The 24632-nt window shown below is 47.0% G+C and overlaps 1 protein-coding gene across 1 annotated transcript in view; it reads right to left on the bottom strand.

The window, feature by feature from the left end:
• Positions 1 to 3351: 3351 nt before the first annotated feature.
• mmp15b (matrix metallopeptidase 15b) overlaps positions 3352 to 24632 on the bottom strand; it is a 51551-nt gene continuing 30270 nt past the window's right edge. Inside the window, exons 8-11 of the mRNA XM_068741885.1 lie at positions 23739 to 23877; positions 8928 to 9078; positions 6116 to 6234; positions 3352 to 5652 (exon numbers count right to left, since the gene is read on the bottom strand). Of these exons, the coding sequence (XP_068597986.1) occupies positions 5159 to 5652; positions 6116 to 6234; positions 8928 to 9078; positions 23739 to 23877 (903 nt within the window). The 3' untranslated portion in view covers positions 3352 to 5158. The remainder of the gene's footprint in view (positions 5653 to 6115; positions 6235 to 8927; positions 9079 to 23738; positions 23878 to 24632) is intronic.

The following is a 24632-nucleotide window of genomic DNA, read 5'->3' as shown; positions in this document are numbered from 1 at the left end:
GACAGCGTCCCTCATTCCTGTCTCAAACAGATGCTGCAGGACAGCGTCCCTCTTTTCTGTCTCAAACATGCTGCAGGACAACGTCCCTCATTTCTGTCTCAAACAGATGCTGCAGGGCAGCGTCCCTCATTTCTGTCTCAAACAGATGCTGCAGGACAGCGTCCCTCATTTCTGTCTCAGACAGATGCTGCAGGACAGCGTCCCTCATTTCTGTCTCAAACAGCTGCTGCAGGACAGCGTCCCTCATTTCTGTCTCACACAGATGCTGCAGGACAGCGTCCCTCATTTCTGTCTCACACAGATGCTGCAGGACAGCGTCCCTCATTTCTGTCTCAAACAGATGCTGCAGGACAGTGTCCCTCATTTCTGTCTCAAACAGATGCTGCAGGACAGCGTCCCTCATTTCTGTCTCAAACAGATGCTGCAGGACAGCGTCCCTCATTTCTGTCTCACACAGATGCTGCAGGACAGCGTCCCTCATTTCTGTCTTACACAGATGCTGCAGGACAGCGTCCCTCATTTCTGTCTCAAACAGATGCTGCAGGACAGTGTCCCTCATTTCTGTCTCAAACAGATGCTGCAGGACAGCGTCCCTCATTTCTGTCTCAAACAGATGTTGCAGGACAGCGTCCCTCATTTCTGTCTCAAACAGATGCTGCTGCAGGACAGCGCCCCTCATTTCTGTCTCAGACAGATGCTGCAGGACAGCGTCCCTCATTTCTGTCTCAAACAGATGCTGCAGGACAGCGTCCCTCATTTCTGTCTCAAACAGATGCTGCAGGACAGCGTCCCTCATTTCTGTCTCAAACAGATGCTGCAGGACAGCGTCCCTCATTTCTGTCTCACACAGATGCTGCAGGACAGCGTCCCTCATTTCTGTCTCACACAGATGCTGCAGGACAGCGTCCCTCATTTCTGTCTCACACAGATGCTGCAGGACAGCGTCCCTCATTTCTGTCTCAAACAGATGCTGCAGGACAGCGTCCCTCATTTCTGTCTCACACAGATGCTGCAGGACAGCGTCCCTCATTTCTGTCTCACACAGATGCTGCAGGACAGCGTCCCTCATTTCTGTCTCAAACAGATGCTGCAGGACAGTGTCCCTCATTTCTGTCTCAAACAGATGCTGCAGGACAGCGTCCCTCATTTCTGTCTCAAACAGATGCTGCAGGACAGCGTCCCTCATTTCTGTCTCAAACAGATGCTGCAGGACAGCGTCCCTCTTTTCTGTCTCAAACATGCTGCAGGACAGCGTCCCTCATTTCTGTCTCAAACAGATGCTGCAGGGCAGCGTCCCTGATTTCTGTCTCAAACAGATGCTGCAGGACAGCGTCCCTCATTTCTGTCTCAGACAGATGCTGCAGGACAGCGTCCCTCATTTCTGTCTCAAACAGATGCTGCAGGACAGCGCCCCTCATTTCTGTCTCAGACAGATGCTGCAGGACAGCGTCCCTCATTTCTGTCTCAAACAGCTGCTGCAGGACAGCGTCCCTCATTTCTGTCTCACACAGATGCTGCAGGACAGCGTCCCTCATTTCTGTCTCACACAGATGCTGCAGGACAGCGTCCCTCATTTCTGTCTCAAACAGATGCTGCAGGACAGCGTCCCTCATTTCTGTCTCAAACAGATGGTGCAGGACAGCGTCCCTCATTTCTGTCTCACACAGATGCTGCAGGACAGCGTCCCTCATTTCTGTCTTACACAGATGCTGCAGGACAGCGTCCCTCATTTCTGTCTCAAACAGATGCTGCAGGACAGCGTCCCTCATTTCTGTCTCAAACAGATGCTGCAGGACAGCGTCCCTCATTCCTGTCTCAAACAGATGCTGCAGGACAGCGTCCCTCATTTCTGTCTCAAACAGATCCTGCAGGACAGCGTCCCTCATTTCTGTCTCAAACAGATGCTGCAGGACAGCGTCCCTCATTTCTGTCTCACACAGATGCTGCAGGACAGCGTCCCTCATTTCTGTCTCAGACAGATGCTGCAGGACAGTGTCCCTCATTTCTGTCTCAAACAGCTGCTGCAGGACAGCGTCCCTCATTTCTGTCTCACACAGATGCTGCAGGACAGCGTCCCTCATTTCTGTCTCACACAGATGCTGCAGGACAGCGTCCCTCATTTCTGTCTCAAACAGATGCTGCAGGACAGCGTCCCTCATTTCTGTCTCACACAGATGCTGCAGGACAGCGTCCCTCATTTCTGTCTTACACAGATGCTGCAGGACAGCGTCCCTCATTTCTGTCTCACACAGATGCTGCAGGACAGCGTCCCTCATTTCTGTCTCACACAGATGGTGCAGGACAGCGTCCCTCATTTCTGTCTCAAACAGATGCTGCAGGACAGCGTCCCTCATTTCTGTCTCAAACAGATGCTGCAGGACAGCGTCCCTCATTTCTGTCTCACACAGATGCTGCAGGACAGCGTCCCTCATTTCTGTCTCAAACAGATGCTGCAGGACAGCGTCCCTCATTTCTGTCTCAAACAGATGCTGCAGGACAGCGTCCCTCATTTCTGTCTCAAACAGATGCTGCAGGACAGCGTCCCTCATTTCTGTCTCAAACAGATGCTGCAGGACAGCGTCCCTCATTTCTGTCTCAAACAGATGCTGCAGGACAGCGTCCCTCATTTCTGTCTCAAACAGATGCTGCAGGACAGCGTCCCTCATTTCTGTCTCAAACAGATGGTGCAGGACAGCGTCCCTCATTTCTGTCTCACACAGATGCTGCAGGACAGCGTCCCTCATTTCTGTCTTACACAGATGCTGCAGGACAGCGTCCCTCATTTCTGTCTCAAACAGATGCTGCAGGACAGTGTCCCTCATTTCTGTCTCAAACAGATGCTGCAGGACAGCGTCCCTCATTTCTGTCTCAAACAGATCCTGCAGGACAGCGTCCCTCATTTCTGTCTCAAACAGATGCTGCAGGACAGCGTCCCTCATTTCTGTCTCAGACAGATGCTGCAGGACAGTGTCCCTCATTTCTGTCTCAAACAGCTGCTGCAGGACAGCGTCCCTCATTTCTGTCTCACACAGATGCTGCAGGACAGCGTCCCTCATTTCTGTCTCACACAGATGCTGCAGGACAGCGTCCCTCATGTCTGTCTCAAACAGAACATTACCATATAAAGTAAACTTTATCCACTCTCCTCTTCTTCGACTCGTGCGGGAGAGAGGGAGAGCAGAGCGCCATCAAGGAGCGAGTGTCTCTACACCCCCCCTAGGAAGAAAAAAACATTTCGCGCCCCCCCCCCCCCCCGAAAAAAACCCAAACACTATTGTATCCTTATTAACATACAAAGAAATATGAAAAAGAAAGAAATATAGATCAACTTACAACAAAGAATAACTTTATTACAATTTTTTTTAGTCTGCAACAGAAAATGAGGAAGTCGAGTCTTTCTTCTTCTCCCACCGTAGATTGTTTACGACCGCTCTTCTTCTGATAATCCTCCCTGCGCGCACTCTGACAATCAGGGCGCCACTGCCAACTACTGGAGTGGATGTGCAATTACACTTTAATCTCGTAAGGCAAAAAAACATTTTCTCAGCGGTCACCACCATTTGAGAACCACTGCTCTACACACACACACATCGCACCGCGTTTGTGTGAGTGACGCCATATGGCGAGGACGGTAATATTGCTTTGAATCATCCATCTTCAAAGCGCTTATCCAGGGGGGGTCACGGGTCCAGCAGCCCGAGAGGAGCGGAGACTCCCCGCGCTCTGACGGAGCGCCTCACACTCCCTCCGGAGTCTCACACCGTCACCCGATGGAGGAAGCTCATTTCAGCCCCTTGTACCCACGACCGTGTTCTTTCTGTCACGACCCAAAGCTCGTTACCACAGGTGAGGGGAGGAACGGAGATCTACCGGCAGGTGAGGGTAGGAACGGAGATCTACCGGCAAGTGAGGGTAGGAACGGAGATCTACCGGCAGGTGAGGGCAGGAACGGAGATCTACCGGCAGGTGAGGGCAGGAACGGAGATCTACCGGCAGGTGAGGGCAGGAACGGAGATATACCGACAGGTGAGGGGAGGAACGGAGATCTACCGGCAGGTGAGGGTAGGAACGGAGATCTACCGGCAGGTGAGGGCAGGAACGGAGATCTACCGACAGGTGAGGGCAGGAACGGAGATCTACCGGCAGGTGAGGGTAGGAACGGAGATCTACTGGCAGGTGAGGGCAGGAACGGAGATCTACCGACAGGTGAGGGCAGGAACGGAGATCTACCGGCAGGTGAGGGTAGGAACGGAGATCGACCGGCAGGTGAGGGGAGGAACGGAGATCGACTAGTAAATGGAGAGCTTCGCCTTTCGGCTCAGCTTCCTCGTCACCATGACAGTGAAGAGAGCGCAGACACAGGACGCACGCACATTTTGTGCACGTTCACCCCCCCGGTGTCAGAAGGTGAGTGATTTCTTCCGGGCGTGTTTCAGGTGATTATAGACCTACACAAACTCTGAAGGATTGACTGGATGGTTTATTTTGCTGTTTTTGGGTTCATAATCACCAGAATAGTGTAGAAACATGGAGTGAGTTTTTCATCATATGTCCCCTTTGACTGTCTCACTAACCAACTGAAGTCTTCCAGCGAAGCCTAAACACGAGTCAAAAGGAAGATATTTGGACTGAATGTGGATGAGAGTGAAATGTCTTCTGAAACTAAACCCTAATCCTAAATCACCTGCCGCCCGATGACATATTGCAATGTAGAACAAAGTGGAGATAGAGTATGATGACAAGCATGACAACCAAAGATCGAAGTGGTCCATTCACAAATACCACTGCTCATGCTTTCTTCCTCCTGTGGGGGCTCTGAAAGCATGACCAGAGAGGAAAAAAGGTTCAAGGTTCTTCCTGGTTTAGAAATTAGATTACCACCATAAACAAAGCAACAAAATCAATAAAGACAAAACAAGATGTGCAAACGTCTCTCATATAAATAGACTGCAGTCAACGCATTGTAGAGCACCGTGGTTAGGGTGGTGTGTAGGTGAGTACAGTATCAAATCCACTAGCACATGTACGTGGAGCTTCAGATGCCACTGGCATTGACACTTGAGACAAAAGGACCAGTGGGAGGAGGTTTGGAATAGAGGACGGTGGTGTCAAAAGTCCAACTTAATTTCAAAACTCAGAATCCCCCTTAGGTTAGAGGTCAGACCCAGTCCTGGAGCGAGCGCTTGCAGTGCACCAGCAACCGTGGCGCCCCTTTGCTCTGCAGCGTGTTGATGATGGCGTAAAGCAGTCCCAGGATGCACAGCACCAATACCAGTGGGATGGTCACCGTCAGGATGTTCATGGTCCGTTCCTCACTGTCGCCCACCTTTAGAACCACGTCCACTTCTTTGGTGTCTTCTTCCCGGCCCTCACGGTAGTCTTCATCTTCCTCACCGTCTGACCCTCTGTCACTATCTTTGTCCGTTCCATCGTGATCCATCCCATCCCGGTCTTTGCCCTTGTCACCATCACGTCCTGCATCTGGGTTGGACGGTGGGCTGTTCACATCTGTGTCAGTGTCTCTGTCTGGGTTCAGGTCCACGCTGCAACCCATGAAGTCTCTCAGAATAGATTTTGGGTAACCGGATTCACTTTTCATGCGATGGTTGTCAAACTTCCAGTATTTAGATCCTTTGTAAAAGAAGGTGTATGCTGGAAAAGAGTAGGGAAACGGAACATATCACCAGAGGAACATGAAAACATACAATTTACACTTTACAGGAATAGTTAGACTTTGTTGAAAATACACATCTTTGCCATGTTAGGATTAGTTGAAAACATTGATACCACATACCGCTGTCTGTCTGCTCGGTGTGATACTTGAGCAAGTAACTTTTAAACTCAGAATAAATGCACGAAAGAAGATGTAGCAGAAGAAGCAGACAGAATGAGCTAAAGCAGCTTAAATGTGATTTACCAAAGTGTTTGCTGCCATCTTCAAAGAAAATATCCCAAGCTTCTTGCTGGAGTCGGTGTTTTTGTAGCAGATATTTACTGGATACTATGGTAACTTCTGGTTATTTTCCAGTATTTGATGTGAAGTCTGACATGAGCAGTGACAAACTATTGCATATTAACCTGTCTCACGACACAAACACGCACGCACAGAGCTCACCCCCATCATTGCTGAGGAAGGCACCCTTGGGGGTGGAGGGCACTGACGATCCCCATACAGTGATTGGTTTTGGGTAGCCTCTGTCAGCCAAGCGTGACTGTTCATTGAAGCGCCAGTACCTGCAGCCAACAACAAAAATGGTTGATGAAAAAGGTGTTCGTGGTTTCGAGAACAATCAGATCTCATCTTCCGCCGAGGTGGAGGTAATGTAATCACCGCCATTTGTCTGTCTGTCCGTGTAACGTTTAGCAGGATAACTCAAAACGTTCTGGACGGATCTTGATGAAATTGTCAGAAAATATCGGGAATGTTACCAGGAACAGATTATTACATTGCGGTGGTGATACAGAAGAGTATGGAGCCACAGGAGTGGCACAATTAATTGGAAATACACGAGGAAATACAAAGACAATCAATAAAAGTAGCAACAATAAAACATATACAAATATGGAAATTAAAAGGAAAACCAGGCTCCAAACCTCCCAAAACAAACTGATTCGGCTACTCCTCAATCTGGGGCCCATGACCCACCTTCTTCCTGGACATTTTGCTAGCCTAAAATGGCTCAGGGTAGAAGACAGGGTTAAACAACTCAAAATGGGATTGGCATTTAAAATAGTCAATGCAGCTCTGCCCTCAGTCCCCTCAATCCCTGCATACCTGAATAAACACCTCCACAGATTTAGTGACACCCACAGCCACAACACTAGAGGGAGCTCAAACAACAGCCTAATTACCCCCTCCTATAGGACTAACATGGATAAATCATCTTTCTACAATACTGCCCCCCAAGGGTGGAACTGTTTGACTCCTGCCCTCAAAACATGCACCTCTTTGGCCTCCTTCAAAACGGCCCTAAAAATACACCTTTCAGGGGGACAGAAATGGAGATAGTCATCACGACTCTCTCCGGATCATAAATAAATATGACCGACGTGGACGAATTGAGAAGAGGCGTTCAACGAGAATACTAGCAATTGTTCAGTATGTGGAGGGAAATGTTCCAACAGGCTGTCTTTGAGGTTGGAGGAAGATGTCATGGAGAAATATCTACGCTGACGAAGGCAGACATGGATGAAGCTGAGTGACTAGAATATGCACCGACACACCCAGGGCAGCTGTATCTACCCCAGGGCAGCTGTATCTACCCCAGGGAAGCTGTATCTACCCCAGGGCAGCTGTATCTACGCTAGGGCAGCTGTATCTACCCTAGGGCAGCTGTATCTACCCTAGGGCAGCTGTATCTACCCCAGGGAAGCTGTATCTACCGCAGAGCAGCTGTATCTACCCCAGGGCAGCTGTATCTACCCCAGGGAAGCTGTATCTACCCCAGGGCAGCTGTATCTACCCTAGGGCAGCTGTATCTACCCCAGGGAAGCTGTATCTACCCCAGGGAAGCTGTATCTACCCCAGGGCAGCTGTATCTATGCTAGGGAAGCTGCATCTACCCCAGGGGAGCTGTATCTACCGCAGAGCAGCTGTATCTACCCCAGGGCAGCTGTATCTACGCTAGGGCAGCTGTATCTACCCTAGGGCAGCTGTATCTACCCCAGGGAAGCTGTATCTACCGCAGAGCAGCCGTATCTACCCCAGGGCAGCTGTATCTACGCTAGGGCAGCTGTATCTACCCTAGGGCAGCTGTATCTACCCCAGGGAAGCTGTATCTACCGCAGAGCAGCTGTATCTACCCCAGGGCAGCTGTATCTACCCCAGGGAAGCTGTATCTACCCCAGGGAAGCTGTATCTACCCCAGGGCAGCTGTATCTACCCCAGGGAAGCTGCATCTACCCCAGGGGAGCTGTATCTACCGCAGAGCAGCTGTATCTACCCTAGGGCAGCTGTATCTACCCCAGGGCAGCAGTACGGAGTGAATGAATAATGCACAGTGTAAAGCGTCTTTGAGTGTCCAGAAAAGCGTTCTATAAAACCAACGCGACATTACTACGATGCAATTTGTTTTTTCATTTTACATTCTTTTTGCATGATAGCAGGTGAGACGGCCCCCTCCGACACACGTCACTGATATATAATGTGTATCCGGTTAGCTAGTTGTGTTAGCCCAGACATGGGCAAACCCAGGCCCGGGGGCCATATGCGGCCCGTTGGTCTTTTTAATCCGGCCCGCCAAACTTGTCCAAATTATATCATTAAATAAAATTGTATTATAATTAAACCTCATTCAACCTCACACAAATACTCCATCCATCTGTTCTTGGTCCGGCCCATCTGTCAAATTTTAGAACCTATTGTGGCCCGCGAGTCAAAAAGTTTGCCCCCCCCTGTGTTAGATGGACCAATTGACACAACAGTGGGTCAGACCTGCAGAAAAATCTGGCTGTACCTGTTATCATTCTGGATTCAAGGGCAAAATGCTCTGGCTTGTTTGTTTGTCTGTAAATAATGAATACGAGTCATGGGTGGTACTCCGCCCTGCATGCATTGACCGTGCCCAGTGCCCTGGTACAGCAGACGGGACAGTCATTAGTTTAGCACAGACTTTGTGGGAAACCAAAGCGCTGCACATTATTTAATTTTGCATTGGCTCTGCATGAAATATTGGCGATCACCAAAGTCAGTTGGATTCACGAGTGTCTGGAAGCCAGATTAACAGATCATCCAGATATATTGAACCGCACTGCTGGCATTGTAAAAATACACTGCATTACATTTTAAAATAGACTCAACCAGCCGATGGTCATTAAATAATTAAACACGTACAGTGTTACCAGAAGTGAAATTAATGATATACAGTAGTAGTACACAATACAGGCAGTGGATGCCTGATTTGTTGACCGATTGTAGGCAACATTACCAGTCTCCTTGAAAGAAGTAAGTGTAGCCGGATGGCTCCCACCAGATGGCTGTGTCTATTCGATCATAGGGAATATCTCGGCCATAATCAACTAGCTCCAGTGGATAGCCTGGTTCCAAGTTAGCCTCCCTGAAAAGCCAGAATCTGTGTCCTGAAACGAGAAAAGGGGAGCTTCATGATCCTTTCTGGTGCACAGAGTCGTCCATGCCCACTCCAACCCCCCCACTCTGCTGCAGAACACACATTTAGTTTTCTGGCACAGGTTATGTTAAATAATTGAAACTGAGGGAGAAATTAAAAAAGAACATGCAGATAAACCAAAACAGCATTAACACACACTTGTAAATTAAATACATGCGATTATGATTTGTTGGCAAAAAAAATCCAAAAAGGATGACATCACTAAATAAGGAGTTTGGGTTTGCTTGTCTCCCGTGAACCTGAAGCTGATTTGTGGATGAAGGTCAGACAGAGGAGATTCCATTCCTCCTGCTACCATTACTTCTCTCTTCCCTCATAAACCCCGACGCCCATCAGTTAAAATCAAACCTCTTCACTCATTTGAGTGATTCAATGCTTCACATGCTACTGTATGTAGTCCTAGTCCTAGACTTTCTATTACGAGAGCAGAAGAGCACTTCGGGGACCTAAATGTCTAATTCATCGCTGCAGTGTAACTGTTGTTCATCTACAGGGGAACAATAAATGATGTAGTTAACTCATTCCATACCAAAACAGATATATACATCCATTTAAATCCATACCTTCGCGACCGCAACGTACATGTCAAGTACATTTTTTGTGGGGGTGGGGGACTCAGTGAATATCAGGCCTCTCTTATTCCGTGATGAGGACCGACACCCCTGAGTGGATGATCGCTGTTTATTACTATGTAATGGGAAGAAGAACCGGGAAGGGGGCAGAGAGGCGGAAAAATGCTGGAGCAGGAGCGATCTGAGGAGTATAAGCCGCTCACACTGGAGAGTATACGGCACGGTACGAAGAAGACAGCAACTGTTTAGGTGATTCAAGATGATGTTGATGATCATCATGGTGAATGGATCCAAGGAGTCGATCATCAACCCGGGCCCAGTGGCGGGAGTCGGCCTCAATCAAAGCATGTGTCACCACACACCACAAATCACGGGTCAACTGACGGTTTGGGTTTGGATTCTGGTTTGGATTGGAATGGATATAGTGAGCCTGGACCGAATTCGGTAGATGAGTGGTTCCCGTCTGGATCACCGAGGAGCAGCCGTTGTATAGTTGATATATTCATCCATCCATTTTCATCCGGGGCCGGGTCGCGGGGGCAGCAGCTTAAGCAGGGAAGCCCAGACTTCCCTCTCCCCGGCCACTTCCTCTAGCTCTTCCGGGGGGATCCCGAGGCGTTCCCAGGCCAGCCGAGAGACATAGTCTCTCGGCTGGCCTGGGTCTTCCCCGTGGTCTCCTCCCGGTGGGACGTGCCCTGAACACCTCACCAGGGAGGCGTTCAGGAGGCATCCTGAATAGATGCACCTCATCTGGCTTCTCTCAACGTGGAGGAGCAGCGGCTCTACTCCGAGCTCCTCCCGGATGACTGAGCTTCTCACCCTATCTCTAAGGGAGAGCCCAGCCACCCCACGGAGGAAGCTCATTTCAGCCGCTTATACCCGGGATCTCGTTCTTTGGTCACTACCCAAAGCTTGTGACCATAGGTGAGGGTAGGAACGAAGATCAACCGGTAAATCGAGAGCTTCTCCTTTCGGCTCAGCTCTCTCTTCACCATGACGGATCTGTGCAGAGTCCGCATCACTGCAGACGCTGCACCGATCCGTCTGTCGATCTCTCGCTCCATCCTTCCCTCAGTCGTGAACAAGACCCCGAGGTACTTGAACTCCTCCACTTGGGGCAGGATCTCCTCCCCGACCTGGAGGGTGCACTCCACCCTTTTCCGACTGAGAACCATGGCCTCGGATTTGGAGGTGCTGATTCTCATCCCGGCCGCTTCACATGCGGCTGGAACCGATCCAGTGAGAGCTGGAGGGCACGGCCTGATGAAGCCAACAGGATCACATCGTCTGCAAAAAGCAGCAACCCAATCCTGAGGTCACCAAACCGAACCCCCTCAACGCCCCGGCTGCACCTAGAAATTCTGTCCATAAAGGTTCTGAACAGAATCGGTGACAAAGGGCAGCCCTGACGGAGTCCAACCCGCACTGGAAATAGGTCCGACTTACTTCCAGCAATGCGGACCAAGCTCTGGCACCGGTCATATAAGGAGCGGACACCCCGTATGAGGGGGTCCGACACCCCGTACTCCCGGAGCACCCCCCACAGGACTCCCCGAGGGACACGGTCGAATGCCTTCTCCAAATCCACAAAACACATGTGGACTGGTTGGGCAAACTCCCATGCACCCTCAAGGACCCTGCCGAGGGTGTAGAGCTGGTCCACAGTTCCACGGCCAGGACGAAAACCACATTGCTCCTCCTGAATCCGAGGTTCGACTATCCGGCGGACCCTCCTCTCCAGTCCCCCTGAATAGACCTTACCAGGGAGGCTGAGGAGTGTGATCCCTCTGTAGTTGGAACACACCCTCCGGTCCCCCTTCTTATAAAGGGGGACCACCACCCCGGTCTGCCGATCCAGAGGCACTGCCCCCGATGTCCATGCGATGTTGCAGAGTCGTGTCAACCATGACAGCCCTACAACATCCAGAGCCTGTTAGTTGATATATGGTTTGTAAATAAATGAGTTTTTACATCAAAAGCTTCTTCTCAATGTTGTTGTTATTGTTTTCTAGAAGTAAACAACTGTTGAGATGTTTAATGTGTCACTAAAACAAAATATTAGAGTCAAAGTCAGCGATCTGCTTGAAATGTTTCTCTGTAGAAAAATATTTTTTGTGTAATTTTCTTGTTGAATTCTGCCTCTGTTCTCCGGCCAAAAACTCAGGAATGAAAAATGGGAGGAACACACCTTTTTGTCTTGATGCAGTAGGTTCGGTGTTTACATAGCTATAGTACACAATATTCTGCGTTTCTTCAAATATAGGTCAAAATAAGGGAAAACGTCTGGCACTGAGTGAGGTAACTACCTTATCAAGGCACAATTTAGCAGTAGTAATATAGGTGGAACATTTACTATTATGCACGGTAACAGCAGAAGTCTCTAAACTAAAACTGAAAAAAATCCAGGAATGCTTGAAACAGTACAATAAAAATTCTCAATCGTAGCAGTTTCAGAGCCCTGGCTAAATAAAGAGCAAACCTCAATGGTCCAGAACCAGGATATGATTTATTTACTCCTAATAGGTTAAACAAAAGAGGTAGTGATATCAGCATGGGGTGAATATATGTACATGTATGTGTATAATGTATAAGTCTGTGTCCTTTCCACACTCAGATCCACCTCCTCCTCAGTTCATTCCATCACCTGATCTCCCATCAGCCCTGCCCCCACACATACTCAGCTCAGACACCGCTCTCCTGCCAGATTGTTAGAGATGTTTCCTACCTTCAAGCCTTCCAAATGCTGCTGTTTTGTGATGTGTCTGTACTTGTATGTTTTTTGTATTTAGTCATTACTGTTACACGTAGCACGACTTCACAGAGAAACATTCCTGGTCTGAGAACCCTCACTGACAATAAACTACTTCTGATTCTGATTCTGATTCTGAAATTGCTCCTCCGTGTTTCGACCCTCTCGAGAGATCGGAAGTTTGAGAGAAATCTTGCAAGTTCTGAATCACGTGATGAGTTTCTTTACTTTGTTTTTAAGGCGGTGTCGATCTTTTACAGAAAGATAAATATAGAAATTATTGAGATGTGTTCTCATATGCCGAAGGACGAGGACGAGGACGAAGATGAGCCAGATGTAACCTCTGTGAGTATTGATTATTGTTACAGGGCAGCCTGCGGAATCCCCCAAACCTAGAGAGGCCCTGAGGTCACCAGAGGCGTCCAGATGGGAGCAGGCTATGGCAGAGGAGATGAACTCTCTCAAAGAAAATGAGACATTTGAACTGACTACATTACCTGAAGGTAGAACCACTGTAGGTGGAAAATGGGTGTACACACTTAAAGAAAACGAGCAGGGGAAATTATTTAAAGCTAGATTTGTGGCAAAGGGATATAGTCAAACAGAAGGAATAGACTACCAAGAAACATTTGCACCTACAGCTAGCATTACATCTGTGCGCGCGCTTATGCAGATCGCTGCTCAGAATGATCTCATCGTTCACCAAATGGACGTTAAGACGGCATACTTGCACAGTGTGTGCACAGAAAATGTACTGAACAGGAAACTGTGATTGTCATCATTTGGGTAGATGATTTAATAATCGCTGCCAGCAACTCCGAACTACTTGATGCATTCAAGAAACAATGAGGTCAAAATTCAACATGAAGGATTTGGAGAAAATATCCTATTTTTTTGGGATACAGTTTGAACAAAAAGAAGGTGAGATCAGGATGAACCAGAAAAGATACATTGAAAGGACGCTTGAACGTTTTGGAATGTCTGAGTGCAAACCCCGATCTACACCTTGTGAGTTCAAAACAGACACGACAATTATGGAAGAAAATGACGAGCATGAGACTGTTAATCCCAGAGAGTACCGGGAAATTGTGGGCAGTCTTATTTATGCCATGGCGTGCACAAGAGCAGATATAAGCTGGGTTGTTAGCAGACTTTCCCAAACTCTAGCACAACCAAAAAGGGAAGATTTGGTGACTGCAAAACACATCCTCAGATATCTAAAAGGCACAACGGACTATGAGTTAGTCTTTAAGAAAAACACTGAAGAACTTAAACTAGTTGCATTTAGCGATGCTGACTGGGCATCTTCAGTACACGACAGACGCAGTACAACAGGGTACTGTTTTGCTCTCACAAAACAAGGTCCAGTGATTTCTTGGAAGTCAAAGAAACAGCCAACCGTGGCTTTATCAACTTGTAATAACATTGCTCTAACATCTACTACACAAGAAAGCATGTACTTAACCCAACTACTAAATGGAATGGACAATAAAACGTACACATGTACAACAATATTTGGAGACAATCAAGGAGCAATTGCTCTAACCAAAAATCCAGTGAACAGACAGAGGTCAAAGCATATCGATGTAAAATATCATTTTATTCGAGATGCCATGACAGGGGGAAGGATACATGTCATGTACTGTCCATCAGAAAATATGACAGCAGACATACTGACAAAACCTCTACCAAGAGCAAGAATACTTAAGTTTCATTCCTGGTTCTTTGGAAATGTGTAGATGTGTGTAAATAGCATGAGAACAAGGGGGGGTGTTAGATGTGTGTTCTCATATGCAGAGTTATTTTCTGTAGTTATTTTATGTGCTTTTATTTTGTACTGCATGAAGCAGCCTTTATGTTGAAGGCCATAATGTTGATAGCCACTTCCACACCTCACTTCCTGTACCCACGGGATTCGTACTGACAGTTGTGATGTTCCCTCCTGAATTGTACGGGTGAAATAAATACGAGGACGAAGAAACGATTTGTCGACATTTATTTCCACCATGGGAGACGAAGCAGAGAATGCTACGAGAGCAGCAAGATGAGATCTGAAATGATAAACGCATGCTGGAAGAATCTGTGGCCTGAAGGGCTTTTTCAATAAGGACATTTAAAGTGCAGCCGTAACCACGTCCGTGCAACTGGCTAAGCTCTGAGGCGGGGAGGGTTCCGAGGACGACGCTCTGATAGACGAGCGTGCTGCCCCCATGAATGATGATGACGTGAGGGAGATGAGTAAGGAATTACTAACACAAGAACAAGATTCCGAAAATGAAGAAGAGTCCAAGGAGTTATCTGGGTTAACGAGAGAACGCCTAGCAGACTTAATACACCTACGGTGATTGTGATTTCATCTGTATTTTTATTGATATTATATTGTATCTGTATTTCATTGTTATTTAGTGAAGCACTTTTGACTTCTCCTGTGAAGGGTGCTATATAATACCTTTCAACATTTTGCATATTCAGCGCATAAGGCTCTTGTTCTTACTGGAGGACAAGCAAGTCTTAAAAAAACAATCAGATCTTCCATAAAGGAGACAAAAAAGCAACAGTAGACGGAGGACATGTTCCAGCATGAGGCTAATATACGTAGCTTTGCAGCCAGCATGTTTTGACAATCTAGATTCTAGATAGTAACTATCTCACTTTTCACTCACTTTCATTCTGTCCCACTCTGTGTTAGGGACATAATAATTCTCCCCCTAGTGAGTAGATTCTTTGGTGGTGATGTCTCACTTTGAGAATGGGCACTCAGTGAGGTCCAGACTAGAGTCAGTCTCGACCCAAAAGTATTTCAGCAACTCATGATGTAATAACGGCTCATAATGTAATAAAATCATGAGCGCATAATTTAATTACGTATTTGCTTATAATGTAACAATAGTATTATGAGTCCAGGCTGATGGCGCTCATAATGTAATAACAGCTCATGATGTAATAATAGCTCATGATGTAATTACAGTTCATGATGTAATTACAGCTCATGATGTAATTACAGTTCATAATGTAATAACAGTTCATGATGTAATTACAGCTCATGATGTAATAACAGCTCATGATGTAATTACAGTTCATGATGTAATTACATCTCATGATGTAATTACAGCTCATGATGTAATAACAGCTCATGATGTAATTACAGTTCATAATGTAATAACAGTTCATGATGTAATTACAGCTCATGATGTAATAACAGCTCATGATGTAATTACAGTTCATGATGTAATTACAACAGCTCATGATGTAATAACAGCTCATGATGTAATTACAGCTCATGATGTAATTACAACAGCTCATGATGTAATTACAGCTCATGATGTAATAACAGTTCATGATGTAATTACAGTTCATGATATAATTACAGCTCATGATGTACTTACAACAGCTCATGATGTAATTACAACAGCTCATGATGTAATTACAACAGCTCATGATGTAATAACAGCTCATGATGTAATAACAGTTCATGATGTAATTACAGTTCATGATGTAATAACAGCTCATGATGTAATTACAGCTCATGATGTAATAACAGCTCATGATGTAATAACAGTTCATAATGTAATAACAGCTCATGATGTAATAACAGCTCATGATGTAATTACAGCTCATGATGTAATTACAGCTCATGATGTAATAACAGTTCATGATGTAATTACAGCTCATGATGTAATTACAGCTCATATGTATGTTAGCAAGGCGGCATGAGCGGAGGGTGGCGAGTAGAAAACCAGAGAGCAGAGGGAGTCCTCAAGTGGTCCACGACATGCTTTATTTCGTGCAAATACGTGACCTCACCACATCCCCAGCACCCAAACAGGTGCATTCGCAGCAGACGCTGGGTCCTCGCTCCTCCGGCAGTCCCGACATGCCGGGAGTCTGCCACTATTTATGCACCTGGTCTAAATTGAGCAATCCCATTACCACCAAACCACCCCCATCTGGTTTCCCCCTTGGTTTGGCCCGGAACTCTTTTCAGCGGCGACTGTTCCCCTTTTGGCCAAATGCCGCCACCCTGGACACAAGAGCACGTAAGTGGACCGGAACGAACAGCCTGTTCGTTACATTTCCCCCTCCCTCTCCAAGGCAAAGCCCCCATTCTCCGAGCCTCTGGAGAGACAGTCCGCCACCACATTCAACTTGCCCGGGCGGTACCGGACATCAAAGTCATATGGCTGCAGGGACAGGTACCATCCCGTGATGCGGTTGTTGGCGTCCTTCATCCTATGCAGCCACTGCAGAGCGCGGTGATCCATCTCCAACTCGAAGTGACGTCCAAGCAGATGGTACCTGAGAGAATCAACGGCCCATTTTACGGCCAAGCATTCCTTTTCAACCGTTGAGTACCTCGTTTCACGGTTCAGCAGCCTCCGACTGAGGAAGACAACCGGTCTCCGCTCCTCCTCCTTCAACTGGATCAGGACGGCCCCCAGTCCACTTCGAGAAGCGTCCGTCTGAAGGATAAAGGGCTGGCTGAAGTCTGGACTGCGCAGGACCGGCCCCGTACAGATAGCCCCCTTCAGGTCGTGGAAGGCCCGCTCGCACTCCTCAGTCCAACGCACCCTACTGGGAGCTGCCTTCCTTGTCAAATCCGTTAACACCACAGCCCTTTCGGAAAAATTAGGCACAAACTTCCGATACCACCCAATCAGGCCAATAAACCCTCTCACCCCCTTTTTCGTGGTGGGGACCGGGAATGAACGAATGGCCTCCATCTTGTCCACCTGTGGCTTGATCCTCCCAAAGCCGATGGTAAAGCCAAGGTACCGTACTTCCCGATGGGCCACCGCACACATTCGGGGGTTGATGGTGAGACCAGCCGCCCTGATCCTCTGCAAAACCTCCTGGAGGTGGTGCAGGTGTTGTTCCCAGGAGTTACTGTACACCACCACATCGTCCAGATAGGCCGCCGAGAAATCAGACACGTCTCGCAGAAGGTGGTCCATGAGGCGCTGGAAGGTTGCCGGTGCCCCCTGCAGACCAAATGGCATGACTTTGAATTGGTACATACCAAATGGTGTCTTGAATGCCGACAGCTCCCTTGCTTCCGGGGCCAGCGCCAGTTGCCAATAACCCTTGCTGAGGTCCAAGGTGGTGATGTAAACCGCTCCTCCCACTCTCTCCAGCAAATCGTCGATACGTGGCATTGGATACGGATCAAAGTTGGAAACCGCATTCAGGTACCTGTAATCAATGCAAAACCGCAACGAGCCATCCTTCTTAGGGACCAGTACGATGGGACTACACCACTCGCTACTGGACTCCTCAATGACTCCCAGTTCCAGCATCAGCCTGATTTCTGTCCATAATACCGGCACCAACCGCTCTGGTATCCGGTAACTCCACCGACGAACTGGGGCATCCATCTTCAACCGTATCGTATGCTGGACCAATGAAGTGAAACCCGGGGTTTCCTTGAGAAGAGCAGGGTCCAGCAATGGCTTAATCGATTCCTGCTGAGAGGGGGAGCGGTGGGAGAAGTCAACCACAGCCACCTCCTCAGCACTGGTTGGGAAATACTTCTCAGTAACTTCTTCATCCCGCACCGCTCTGACTAATAACTGTGGTGCTGGCTCGGCCTGGACATGAAACTCCTTCAACAGGTTCACATGAAAACCTGATGTTTCTTTCTCCTCTCTGGCATATGGAGTTCATAGGTTACTTTCCCAACCTGTCTAGTAACGTCATACGGTCCGTGCCACTTAGCAAGCAGTTTGTTCTCACTTGTCGGCAACAGTAACAGTACCTTCTGGCCCAGACTGAAGACCCTATTTTTAGCCTTCTGGTCAAACCAGGTTTTTTGACGCTGCTGCACCTCCTTTAGGTTCTCCTCAGCCAGGGCCTCCATAGCCTCCAACCGCTCCCTCATCTTAATGACGTAGGCTATGATGTTGTCGCCCTCAGTCTCCGTTCGCTCCCAGTAGTCCCTCAGAAGATCCAGGGGTCCCCGCACCTGGCGCCCGTACAGCAGTTCAAAAGGCGAGAATCCGGTAGATGATTGTGGGACTTCCCGGTAGGCAAACAGCAGATACGGCAGCCACTGGTCCCAGTCAGCGCCTGTGCTGGAGACAAACTTGCGTAGCATACGCTTCAGAGTCTGGTTATAGCGCTCTACCAACCCGTCCGTTTGGGGATGATACGGTGTGGTCCTAATCCCCTTTTCCCAGACCACACCTATCACCCCCAAAGGACTTACTTGGCTGGGTGCTGCGCGGCTCCCGTCCAAAGTAGCCTGCTATGGACCCTCTCCGTGCTGACAGAAAAGCCTCCGCCAGACGCGCTGCTCCATCCGCGGTGGCCGGATCCCGCTCCCGGATCCATACTTTGAGCTCGGGGTTCACCATGCGGAGAAACTGCTCCATAACGAGCTTCTCCATCATGACCCCTACTCTCGCCCCTACCGGCTGGAGCCACCGGGTTAACAAGTCCTTCAACCGCACATACAGCTCCCGCGGGGTCTCATCCGGCTCAATTGCCAGCGACCTGAAGCGTCTCCGATAGGTCTCGGCTGTTATTTCATACTTGGCCAGGATAGCGTCTTTCACCTTGTCATAATCCTCTGAATCATGCCTGTCCATCCCTACAAAGGCGCTACGTGCCTTCCCAGTCAGCAAGGGCACCAGGCGGACTGCCCACTCTCCTTCTGGCCAGCGACCCACTTGGGCCATCCGTTCAAACGTGATGAGGAAATGTTCAATATTATCCTCTGGCATCAGCACCGGCAGTTTGGGCTCCCTTTGCCGTCGGCCGCCATAGCCCCCACTGGCGCTAGGTTCCTCTGCCTCCCCATCATCCTCATCTTCATCCCTGCGCACCCTTCTCTCGGCGCGCCCCGACCGCCGAACCTGCTGCTAATAACAGCCCATGATGTAATAACAGCTCATGATGTAATAACAGCTCATGATGTAATAACAGCTCATGATGTAATAACAGCCCATGATGTAATAACAGCTCATGATGTAATAACAGCTCATGATGTAATAACAGCTCATGATGTCTTATACTATAAAAGTGTTGCGTTATCACCATTTGCTTTACCTTTGCTATTCCTGCAGGGTGAAAGGACATACTTCGCCTCTGTGATTGTCTGGATGCAAGCAAAATCACACAATTTCTGCAGAATGTTGTGGAGCATGAAGCCCATAACCATCCATAACAGCCACATCTTCACTTCACTTCACTTCACTTCACTTCACTTTTATTGTTTTGTCCCTCGGAGGGCAATTTGTTTTACAGCAGTTCCACACACCTTCTACAACATTCAAGGGACACGTAAGAGACAAGAGTTGAGCAGCATCGTTGTACAGGTATATAGTGTACGTGATAAAAACAGTGCAAACCGGTTACTTCCATACAAGTACACAGGCAGGCTCACCTCCTCTCTGTGGCATTCAGGGCCCTGATGGAGAGTGGGACAAAAGAGAACTTACATCTATTTCTAGTAACCGGGGGGAGTGCCAGTCGAGCCCCCGATGGGAGCATCTTATATTCCGGATTTAGGGGATGATTTGTGTTCCTGCGGATCGACTTGGCTTTCTTCAGCAGGTGAAGCTGAAGAACTTCATCCAGACTGCTGAAGTTCACCCCGGCTACCTTCGATGCTACACGGACGATGTTCCTCAGGCAGTTCTTGTCCTTGATGGCGAGGTTACCGTACCAACAGATAGCCGAGAAGGTGAGGACGGATTCGATGAAGGCACAATAAAACATCTTCCTCAGGCAGAAGAGTCGCTGCTGGCCTTTCTTGCAGAGCATCTCACAGTTCACATCAAATTTGCAGCTGGATCGTGTTAAAGGCTGATGAGAAGTCCACAAAGAGCAGTCTGGCGTGGTTCCTGTTGCCTTCTAGGTACTTGTACACAAGGTGGAGCAGTGTAGCAGTGGCATCTTGTACCCCCCTATCAGCTCTGTAAGCAACCTGAAGAGGGTCCAGCAAGTCCTCAGTTTTAGATCAAAGCTCTGCTTTCACCAGTTTCTCAAACTGCTTCATGACCGTAGACGTCAGAGCCACCGGCCGGAGGTTCCTGAGTGTGGTCGGTTTGCTGGTTTTGGCAAGAGGCTCCACCACAGAGCGCTTCCATGAAGACGGCACCTTCTGCTGGGACGGGGACATGTTAAAAATGAAAGTAAAAATAGGGCTGTACGCATCCTTGATGTTGCTATAGCAGAGGTCGAGGGTCTTGTTGTGCCTGGTGGGGCATGTGACGTACTGGTGGAAGTCTCTCAGCGTGGTCTTCAGGGTCCAGTGGTTCATGTCGCCGAGGATGATGTGAGGAGCGTCTGGGGAGATCGTTTGCAGCCTCTGTGTGACCCGGTGTATTTGCTCACAGGCGTTTCTCTCGTTAGCCCTCGGGTGTATATACACCAGAGTCACAAATATCTGGGGGAATTCCCGAGGCAGATAAGGAGGGCGTAGAGAAACGGAGAGCAGTTCGATGTCCGCAGTGCAGAGTCTCTGCACACTGATGAATAGAATTCACTTACAGACAGAGGTCTGCGTTTGACTATGCTTTGTCCATAGGTGGGCAGTGGCTCAGTGGGCTGGGAAGCGGAGAAGTCCGCCGCTGTCCCGGTTCGAGTCCCAGCTCTGGTGGAATGTGGAGTGTGGGCTGGTGACTGGAGAGGGGCCAGTCTGCCTCCAGAGCACTGCCGAGGTGCCCTTGTGCAAGGCACCGTCCCCGCTAACGGCTCCAGGCGCCTTCACCCTGCTCCCTCTCCGTGTGCTAGGCCCCTTTGATGCACGTGTTAGAGTGTGGTTGTTTCAAGGGGCCCGTCGTTCTAGGGTGAAAACGCGATTTCATTGTGTGTCAGCAGATGATGATTAATAAAAAGTATTTCATTTAGGTGGCGCTACAGTAACACGGTGGATTACGAAAGAGCGAATGGGTAGTTTAAAGGAGACATATTCTACCCTTTTTCCACAAGTTAATGCAGTTCTCAGGCACCGTTACCATTGTTACATGATGAGATGTTATTACATGATGAGATGTTATTACATATGAGCTGTTATTACATGATGAGCTGTTATTACATGATGAGCTGTTATTACCTGATGAGCTGTTATTACATGATGAGATGTTATTACATGATGAGCTGTTATTACATGATGAGACGTTATTACATGATGAGATGTTATTACATGATGAGCTGTTATTACATGATGAGACGTTATTACATGATGAGACGTTATTACATAATGAGATGTTATTACATGATGAGATGTTATTACATATGAGCTGTTATTACATGATGAGCTGTTATTACATGATGAGATGTTATTACATATGAGATGTTATTACATATGAGCTGTTATTACATGAGCTGTTATTACCTGATGAGCTGTTATTACATGATGAGATGTTATTACATGATGAGCTGTTATTACATGATGAGACGTTATTACATGATGAGATGTTATTACATGATGAGCTGTTATTACATGATGAGACGTTATTACATGATGAGATGTTATTACATGATGAGATGTTATTACATGATGAGATGTTATTACATATGAGCTGTTATTACATATGAGCTGTTATTACATGATGAGATGTTATTACATGATGAGATGTTATTACATATGAGATGTTATTACACGGTGGATTACGAAAGAGCGAATGGGTAGTTTAAAGGAGACATATTCTACCCTTTTTCCACAAGTTAATGCAGTTCTCAGGCACCGTTACCATTGTTACATGATGAGATGTTATTACATGATGAGATGTTATTACATATGAGCTGTTATTACATGATGAGATGTTATTACATGATGAGCTGTTATTACCTGATGAGCTGTTATTACATGATGAGATGTTATTACATGATGAGCTGTTATTACATGATGAGACGTTATTACATGATGAGATGTTATTACATGATGAGCTGTTATTACATGATGAGACGTTATTACATGATGAGACGTTATTACATAATGAGATGTTATTACATGATGAGATGTTATTACATATGAGCTGTTATTACATGATGAGCTGTTATTACATGATGAGATGTTATTACATATGAGATGTTATTACATATGAGCTGTTATTACATGATGAGCTGTTATTACCTGATGAGCTGTTATTACATGATGAGATGTTATTACATGATGAGCTGTTATTACATGATGAGACGTTATTACATGATGAGATGTTATTACATGATGAGCTGTTATTACATGATGAGACGTTATTACATGATGAGATGTTATTACATGATGAGATGTTATTACATGATGAGATGTTATTACATATGAGCTGTTATTACATATGAGCTGTTATTACATGATGAAATGTTATTACATGATGAGATGTTATTACATATGAGATGTTATTACATATGAGCTGTTATTACATATGAGATGTTATTACATGATGAGATGTTATTACATATGAGATGTTATTACATATGAGCTGTTATTACATGATGAGCTGTTATTACCTGATGAGCTGTTATTACATGATGAGATGTTATTACATGATGAGCTGTTATTACATGATGAGACGTTATTACATGATGAGCTGTTATTACATATGAGCTGTTATTACATGATGAGATGTTATTACATGATGAGATGTTATTACATGATGAGATGTTATTACATATAAGATGTTATTACATATGAGCTGTTATTACATGATGAGCTGTTATTACCTGATGAGCTGTTATTACATGATGAGATGTTATTACATGATGAGCTGTTATTACATGATGAGACGTTATTACATGATGAGATGTTATTACATGATGAGATGTTATTACATGATGGGATGTTATTACATATGAGCTGTTACATTATCAGTGCTACAAGTACGTAGTGAATAAATAGGTCTGAGGAGTGTTTTAGTTTTCATTGTTGAAAGAAAGAAAGCTTTATTTCTCATTGATACACTGCAAGCACACAATGAAATTATCTTTACACCCTAGTACAACGGGCCCCATGAAACAACCACACACATGCAGAGAGGGAGTAGGGTGAAGGCGCCGCCATGATCAGCGCACCCGGAGCAGTTTGAGGGTACGGTGCCTTGCTCAAGGGCACCTCAGCAGTGCTCTGGAGGTAGACTGGCCCCTCTCCAGCCACCAGCCCACACTCCACATTTCATCCGGGCTGGGACTCGAACCGGTGAACCGGTGGACATCTGTGCTTCCCACTGCCGTATGTAACTATACAAATCAGGCTTGGCCAAAGTTAGGAAAACATATTCTGGGAGTTGTTGATGAGTGTGTACCCATTAAGGGTACCCATTAAGGGTGCCCATTAAGGGTTGTGAGCCTTACCTTTAAAGAAGACGAACCTGCCATCATGCCTCTCATAGGCAGCGTCTATATCTCCAGGAAGACCCCTCCAGAAGTGATTAATGGGCATGGGGTAGTTATCCAGAACCCTGTTCCTACGAACCCGCCAGAACCAACGGCCCTGAGGGGGCAACATTAGGAAGTGTTTTAGAATGTTTTTCTAAATCAGTTCAGGTTGAAATCCTCAATAGTTTCTCAATTTCGCTGAGTCCTAAATGTTATAAACAAATCCAAAGAGACCAAATAAATGTGCAATATCTGCCTCATACCTCAGCTGATTGTCCTCGTGAGTATCTGAATGTCATAATGCTGCAAACGTATGTCAAACACACTGAGGTCGGCAGGATAACGGCAGTAGAACACTGGCCGGCTATGAGTTCCTGCTGGCTTCATCACATTCCTTATTTCTCTCCATCTTGATCACAACCTGCTACAAAATTCTCTTTAGAAAGACATTCATGTTTTCACAGTCAAGTCTGCATCATAACGCAAGGAAATCACCAGTAGTCCATTTCTAAAGACTCACAGCGACTGTAAACGCCGTGTACATAAGCGTGAGACACATTTACACGAGGAGTCCGCAGACAGTCAGTAGTTCGCTTGCCTCGGATAACAGAACTATCAAATGCTCGGAACAGCTTCCTTCATGCAGAGCAAACGGCGCGGGGACAGAATGGATATGAGTTGTTCTCCCTTCAGAGATAGGGAACAAGTTCAGACCCGACAGAGCTCCGGACATGAACCACAGTGAGACTATGAGTGGGACTAGACCCAAACAGAACCGTACAGAAGTCTGAAGCAGTGACGACTACAATCAATAAAAGAAGCTTGAAGCTTCATTGACTGCAATGTTAACAACAATTTCAAAGTGATTCA

This window comes from Brachionichthys hirsutus, chromosome 1, assembly GCF_040956055.1.
Source record: "Brachionichthys hirsutus isolate HB-005 chromosome 1, CSIRO-AGI_Bhir_v1, whole genome shotgun sequence".
Lineage (NCBI taxonomy): Eukaryota > Metazoa > Chordata > Actinopteri > Lophiiformes > Brachionichthyidae > Brachionichthys > Brachionichthys hirsutus.
Note: the sequence above shows the minus strand (reverse complement) of the source record. Positions and strands in the feature narration are given on the sequence as shown.